Here is a 7,707-nt window from a genome sequence, read left to right as displayed (position 1 = left end):
AGGGGCCTTGATAATAGCACACCCTGACTGGTGAGCTGATCGCTGGACAGGTCCTGCTGAGCTGCTCTTTATATAAGGATCGATGTCGAACCTTACTTACGAGAGAATCGACCGGCGATGCGCCGCGTAGCGGGCGCGCGTTGAACTGCCCGGCCGATCGATATCGTGCCGCTGCTCGCGCCGCGCGCCTCCCGTCTTACTGCCGTCGTCGCGCGTGCACCGTCGCGCGTTGTGGCGGACAGCTGACCGCCACAATTGCATTGAATTTGATACACCTGGCCTAGTAATGGTGCTCCAACCAAAAAAAAATTTCGGTATTTCCATCTTGTATTATTATTTCTCTAATATAAGTTATTGCGATAAATATTACCACATGCCCCAGTGGTCGAATTAATACGACACCTTCACGGAATGAAGGGGGGGGGTTCCAGGTTCGAACCCTGGCTGAGGTAATATTTTTCGCAATAAATTTAATAATTTAATTTAATTTATTTAAAAAAAAAATGAGATGCTTATACATATATATAAGTATAAAAAATTATAAACGTCTTGACGATTAATCGGGCCAAAATCAATAATTGAATCGTCACGACGATAAAAATTATTGCTACAGGCCGATTCATACGTCTTATTAGTTACATAAAGTAAAATTATGATAACGCTATTATCTCGAAATGCGGAGAAGGGGAATGCTACATTGCATGGGCTACAGGCATGCTACAGGCATGCAGATATATTCGGTCTCAGGATCTGATTGAGAGACCATACAAGAAGTTTTGCGCAACAATGTTGAGTCGCGTCATTTTTCTGATTTGTTGTATTTTAATGGGTGATATCGTGATAGCGTCGAAACCATTGTCGATTTTAGTGGTAGAGACTGTTCCGTCGCCTAGCCACCACGTCTGGACAGAGCATTTGGTTAAAGGACTACTTCGCAAAGGTCATCATGTACACGCAGTCAGCATATTAGAGACTAAGGTCAAGGGTAAACTCGCGCAAAATTTAACATACGCCGTAAGTATATATTATTAAGTAGAGACTCGAAGACATTCTGAGAGATATAAATCGATTATTTGCAAATCATAAAACAAATAAGAAAAAACATAACTTTTCTATTTTAAAATGTTTTTTTCTTTTTACGTAAGATCAATATGCTTTTGGAAATGTTAATTTGTCACATTTTCGTATGTCCTCTCCTGTATAGCAAAGAGTACTTATTATTTTCAGGTTTTCGATAGTCTAATGGATACTTATGATGAATCTAATAATTATGACCCAGTTGAGTGGCAGAAGTATAGCGTATTTTATACGGCATATTTTGTATATCAGTGGGGTATTCACGCATGTGACACATTGATAAAAACTGAAACAGCGAGAGATCTTTTGAAAGTGATTAAAACAGTCGAGTTTGACGTAATAGTGCAAGACATTACTTTAACTCAATGTTTCTACGGATTATGGGAGGTAAAGCAATCAACATTAGTAAATTTTAATTGTTTAGGCTATTTTGAAACTGCATACGACTTAGCGAAGTTGCCTTTTAAATCGAGTGCGTTGCGTAACAAATTGAAAGTGTCTAGTTATTGTCAGTATAATCATATCAGTGATAATCTTCACAATCGCTTCTTATTATTTGTTTAAAACGATAGTGAAATACAAAACTTCATCAGAACATCTCTGATGTGGAAAATGTGAAAAAATACGTGAAATATTTCGTGGCGTTCTCTGTACAGATAAGTAGAGTAATAATCTGGAAGTTACTAAAACTATATGAGTAGACACTCACTAGACAGACCGAAATGACTATAACATTATGCTGTAGAAGAAATCAATCATTTTTATTATCACATAGTACGAAAAAGATTTACATATATAAATTTATTAAAATAAATATTATTAAAAGGATACAAGAAAATTGTTATCGTATTTTGGATGTAGTATTTTAATAATATAATATTGCGGTCGTGGAGATTCTCTTTTACAAACTCGGCAGTTTCTTGTTGGGAATTTTTATAAATAATTGAGAACCCTGTTATTGATGCAGTAACACTAACTTAACGAACAGGAAACAATACACGGAAATAATAATTATACATACCTCTGCACAAAGCGATGGTTTATTTTTATAAGTATATTATATTTTTGTAGTTGAGGTTTACGGACATTTTTTTTAATGCGATTTTTCGACGTTTTAGAATATTTAGAACATTCTGAACACATTGGCAACGAAACTAAAAAAAAATTTTTTTACGAAAACAAAGCTTCCTCTATGAGGAAGCAATAAAAGAGGTCGTAGGATAAATTTTTTACGAAAATAGTGATTTGCGTGCCAAAATATACAAGAGTGAGGACAATCGTTAAAATCCATTAGAATAAAAAAAAAATAGTTTGTTAATAGTTGAGCCCCGGAAGTGCCTTAATTGTTTAATCCGAAGTATCCGGCCGTACTTGCATATATGTAAGAAATATTCATAATGATTGTTCTTGTGCTTTGTGCGAAAATGTACATGTATGAAAATAATTTTTAAGATTCACTACCAACACCATTAAAAACGCTATTAGAAAGCATAATAGTTTGTTAACAGTCGAGGCCTGGAATGCTTTGTTTATTTATGCGTTATATTATTTATGCTTATACTAGTATATGTAAAAAAAATTCTAACGATTGTTTTCGCAATTTGTGCCAAAATATATACTATTTTTTCGCACTTGTATTTTTTTTATAGTGAATATTTCAAAAAATATTTTAGTGCAAGACCAAGTTTATTAATTTATTTATATTTAATATGTTTTACACTTGTTCAAACCTTAGCGTTCTTATTATGCTCTGGGTTCCCCTACCATTATATGCTGACTCCTTACATGTACCGGAACACGGTGTCGGAAAAGTATAACGTTTTATTTATTAAAATTATGTTGTAAATAACTTTACAATAAACATTGAACGACGGCTAAAACCTTTTGAAGATTTCTTAGGAGGGTGACTTTGACACTACATAATATGCCTGTCAATGTAAAGGTCATTGGAGATGGGTCCCCTAGACAACAGTTTTTCCAATTTTTCGTTATAATTTTATTGTGTTATACATATAAATCTATTTTTTTTAATACTTTCTTTATTAGGGAAAATTTTAATTTTTGTTTTAGGATCTGCTCAAACTTCAACTACATTATTATTTTTGCATTATCTGCTAATAAAAGTGACTTTCTCTGCAAAATAGTATTTAATTTATTCTATTTTGTTTATTACAAAAATAATATCTACATATTTAGTTTTAGCTTTTTCCATTGTCTGTAGGTAGGTATTGTTTTTTCAGATTGCTAAAGGCAAGCCACCCATAGTAGGCTATATTCCTTTTGGTGCTACACCTTATCTCAAGGATTATATCGGTGGTCCAAGTTATCCGACTGTTCGATCTTACACACATGCAGCCATTGCAAAACCTGAAGGTTTGTGGCTGAGAACGTGGAATGTTTTATATTACATTGTGGATGATCTCATACGACATTACTATTTCTTTCCTATTATTCAACGACTTACTGAAGAATATGTAGGCCATGCAATTAGACCATTACATAAAATAGAAAGAGAAAGTATAAATATTGTACTAATTAATAGTCATTCTGCGCTCGAATCTGCGATACCACTGCCACCGAATACCCTAGAGATTGCAGGATTAAATGCTCAGGCCGTGCAACCAATTGCCGGCGAGGTGATCGTAACGTATCCTGAGGTAAGAGAAGTTATACGAACCCTGGTTCGTTATATATTTTATATTATGCATTTTGTATTATGCAAGGGGTCCTATTAAAGTAATGCATTTTAATATCTCTTCTGTAACTCGTCATAGACAAAAGTTGCATGGTTTGGAAAAGGCCACATGATAAAAATATAGACTTAACCTTGAGTGACCTTTTCAAGGTCCAGTTAAGTTAGATTAAAATCACCTCAAATTTTTTAAATAAAACTTCTTATTTTTTATGTCAGGCCGCCGTCTCATGTCGAGACGTTTTCAAAACATTATAATGAAACTCTCTTTCGTTAAAAATTTCCTAAGACATTTTAAATTGTATAATGTCATGACATTTTTAATATAAAATATGAAATATCTTGTAAAGTATTCACTTTTCGATAACTTTACCTTGATACTTTTATACGTAGCGTAATAAAAAAAAAATCGAATAATGTTATTAATTTTAAATTTGCAATTATGCAAAATTGAATGCGTCTACAAAATGCAATCAATTTTTTTAAAATAATTATTTCTAATGTTTTACGACAATCAAATCCTTTCATTATTCTATCTATGAAAAAGTATAAAGGTAAAATTATCGAAAAATGACTTTACAAAATATTTCGCATTTTCCACTTAAAAAAAAGGCATGTAAAGTCGATACTCGAAGTTTATTATTATCCACGTGAATATAGAAAACGGGCTAACTAAGGACCAAGCGCGGTAAATAATGCGCGAAAGTTTTATTTATATTTTTATTTTACATATTTTCCAACCCCTTTGACTGCGCGCCGACTAGATTTGTCAGACTTGAAACACAGCTCCGGTTGGAGTAGTAAAATCCCCCCCCCTTTATTTAATTAAATCGATTTGATTTAATTTTTGATGCCATATGCATCTAAATAACTGTAAAGAAATCATTGCGAAAAATATTACCTCAGCCAGGGTTCGAACCTGGAACTTCATTCTGTGAAGGTGTCGCACCAATTCGACCACTGAGGCATGTGGTAATATTTATCGCAATAACCTATTATTAGTTGTAATATTACGCATATTTTCAGCCAGCGTGATTTAAAATTTGAAGTATAGGCTCCAATGGAAATCCGCCAGAATATAGAAAATGGGCTAACAATAAGAACCAAGCGCGGTAAATAATGCGCAAAAGTTTTATTTATATTTTTCGCAATGATTTTTTTTACAATTATTTAGATGCATATAGCATAAAAAATTAAATCGAATCGATTTAATTAGGTGTAGAAGGGATTTTACTATACTCCAACCGGAGCTGTTTTTCAAGTCTGACAAATCTAGTCGGCGCGCAGTCAAAGGTTGGAAAATATGTAAAATAAAAATATAAATAAAACTTTCGCGCACCATTTACCGCGCTCGGATCTTAGTTAGCCCGTTTTCTATATTCGTGCGGATTTCCATTGGAGCCTATACTTCAAATTTTATTATTGTCGCTTTTCCGCGATGCTGATTGGTTCTCTTGTTGCGCTTATTTATTCGTGAGCGGCTGTCATCGTATATTTTGACAATTGTGTGTATTAAAGGGTTAATAGTATAATAGCAACAGTATAATATTAAAGCTAAGTAGCGCGTGCGTAGCGATGTCTAGTACATTAAAAATGTCATGACAAAATATCTCACAAAGAAAAATATGGAAGTGTCCGTCTCCGATTTTGATGAGCTTTTAATATGTTGTTTTCTATACAAAAATAAGAAGTACTTATTTATAGTACGTGTTCATACGCATCTTTAATATCGTTATCATACGCATATTTAAAGGTGTAAAACACTCCTTTGAAAACAACTTTCAAAAGAGAAAACGGCTTTTCTCTTTTGGGCCGAATGTCTCCGACAGATAAAAAAAGATAAAATAGATAAAAGATAGAAAAAAATTTTAAACAAAAGTTGAATAGTTTGAAGAATACTTTAGAATAATAACAAAATAAAATTACAAAATATAGCAATAACAAACTAACAATAACAAAATATTATTTTTCAGTGCTAAGGGAAGTAATTTATTGATATGTGTGTATATATACAGTACACATGTAGGCGGCGGAGGGACTACCGCCCCTCTCCCGCAGACAAGAATGGGTGAAGATGGACCTCGGTTTGCGTAGAAAGTTGAAAACCTGAACCGTACAATGATAAACCTTTGTTTTATCTTATAAGCAAGGCGGGAAGAGGAGATGAATCTCGCTTCAGTCTACCCCATCCTATCTCTGATTACAGAGCGAAAGAAGGTCTATTAAGGTTCGGGCTTTCAACTTTCCACGCGAACCGAGGTCCATCCCTACTCATCTTTGCCTACGGAAGAAGGGCGGTAACTTCTCCGCCTATATGTGTACTGTCTGTACACACATATCAGTAATTTATGTGTCTATAAACACATACGGCAAATTACTTCTTTTAAAATTAATGTACTTTATAATATTTAAAAAAAAATGTTTTAAAATTGAGAAACTTTAATTTACTATTTCTTCTAAACCAATGCCGTCTCCTACTTTTTTCTTGCATAGAATTACTCAGAAAGATCTCCTCTACAACATATTAAAGTAGTAATAAAATCGGTGAAGTTTGACCTTTTATAGACATTTACTCAAATTTATAACAGTTTTTGCAAGCGTTTATTTTTTGTGTAATATAATGTACATTGTACATATACATATACATATAATCAACCCAGAATGTACGCTGTTTGGTTGTGTACGTATAAGACGTTGTAAAGATGTTTTTTAAACATGCATGTGTGCTGTATAGAAATTAAAATTTATGTAAAAAACACATATATATGCTATATTTTCAATATCTATAGATAAATGAATAAATTGCAATTCTATTTTGTAAGGTAATTTCTATTATAATGATTAATTATTAATTAATTTACATAATAATCAATAAATTGTAAGCAAAAGATAAATATTTTACACGGAATATTGCTAAATTTAGAAACGTAGAAATATTTTTTATAATAATATTGTATTTATTACAACAACTTCTAAAAAGAATGCCGCATAAATCTTATTTAAACAAGCTTGATAATATAATTCTGCTTAGATATAATCCATTAAAAATGTATCAGTTACTTACGATTATATTTCGTCATTAAGATTCATATTTTTGTATATTATCGAAATATTCAGTTCACCATTATTTTGCAGGATGTGCGCATATTTCTTGACGGAGCAAAGAATGGAGCTATCGTAATATCGTTAGGAACGAATGTGAAATGGAAACATCTCAATTTAGACACGGTTAAATCTGTTATACTGGCTCTGTCGAAACTGAAGCAGCGAGTGCTGTGGAAGTTAGATATTGAAGTGCCATTTGAGATACCGGAAAATGTAATGGTTATGAAATGGATGCCTCAAAGCGAAGTTTTATGTACGTTTCACAGTTTCTATGAATGCACAAGAAACATGAGACACATATTTCTACATAACATTTGTTTAATTAGCTATTGCTTTGCTTATATTCGTTTATCAACGTAAACAATTTTTTTAAACAAGTTTTGGCTAGAGTTCCGTATATGCGACCCCCCTTCGATTTGAATCTACTTTTGCAGCCACGTATTTAGTACATACTAAAAGAAGTCGAAAGCCCCAGTGCAAACTTGCGGAAATAATTATTGCTTCCTCATAGAGGAAGCTTTGTGATGGTGAAAAAATTTTTTTTCGAGATTTTGATGGAAATAGGTTTAGAATGTTCTAAAATGTCGAAAAATCGTATTAGTAAAAAATGTCCGGAAGTATGTATGTATGTGTGTGTGTGTGTGTGTGTGTACGGATTTTTTGTACACGCATCTACTTCTACAATTTTTTAGATACCGGGTTGAAATTTGGCACACAAATAGAGTATCATAGAAAGTATGTCCTCCTCAAATTTTATTAAAATCCATAAAACGGTATAGATTTTATGCAGATTTTCATTTTTTTGAAAAATGTGTTTTACGCTGCATCTTTCT

The 7,707-nt window shown here is 32.8% G+C and overlaps 1 protein-coding gene across 1 annotated transcript; it reads left to right on the top strand.

Moving 5' to 3' along the window:
* The first annotated feature begins 714 nt into the window (after window positions 1–714).
* Window positions 715–7,249, top strand: LOC112467370 (UDP-glucuronosyltransferase 1-9-like). Its single transcript, XM_025035961.1, has 5 exons — window positions 715–1,014; window positions 1,228–1,464; window positions 3,318–3,450; window positions 3,547–3,734; window positions 6,905–7,249. The coding sequence occupies exons 1-5, from the start codon at window positions 715–717 to the stop codon at window positions 7,232–7,234; spliced, it is 1,188 nt and encodes a 395-aa protein (XP_024891729.1). The 3' UTR covers window positions 7,235–7,249.
* Window positions 7,250–7,707: the final 458 nt, after the last annotated feature.

This window comes from Temnothorax curvispinosus, unplaced genomic scaffold (assembly GCF_003070985.1).
Source record: "Temnothorax curvispinosus isolate PA1 unplaced genomic scaffold, ASM307098v1 QBEX01017207.1, whole genome shotgun sequence".
Classification (NCBI taxonomy): Eukaryota; Metazoa; Arthropoda; class Insecta; order Hymenoptera; family Formicidae; genus Temnothorax; species Temnothorax curvispinosus.
This window is presented reverse-complemented; position numbering and strand designations above follow the sequence as displayed.

Coding starts and splice junctions, on each gene's coding strand:
- LOC112467370 (XM_025035961.1), top strand. CDS start 715: ATGCTACAGGCATGCAGATATATTCGGTCTCAGGATCTGATTGAGAGA. Junction 3,451..3,546: donor AGCCATTGCAAAACCTGAAG/GTTTGTGGCTGA, acceptor GACTTACTGAAG/AATATGTAGGCCATGCAATT. Junction 3,735..6,904: donor TGATCGTAACGTATCCTGAG/GTAAGAGAAGTT, acceptor ATTATTTTGCAG/GATGTGCGCATATTTCTTGA.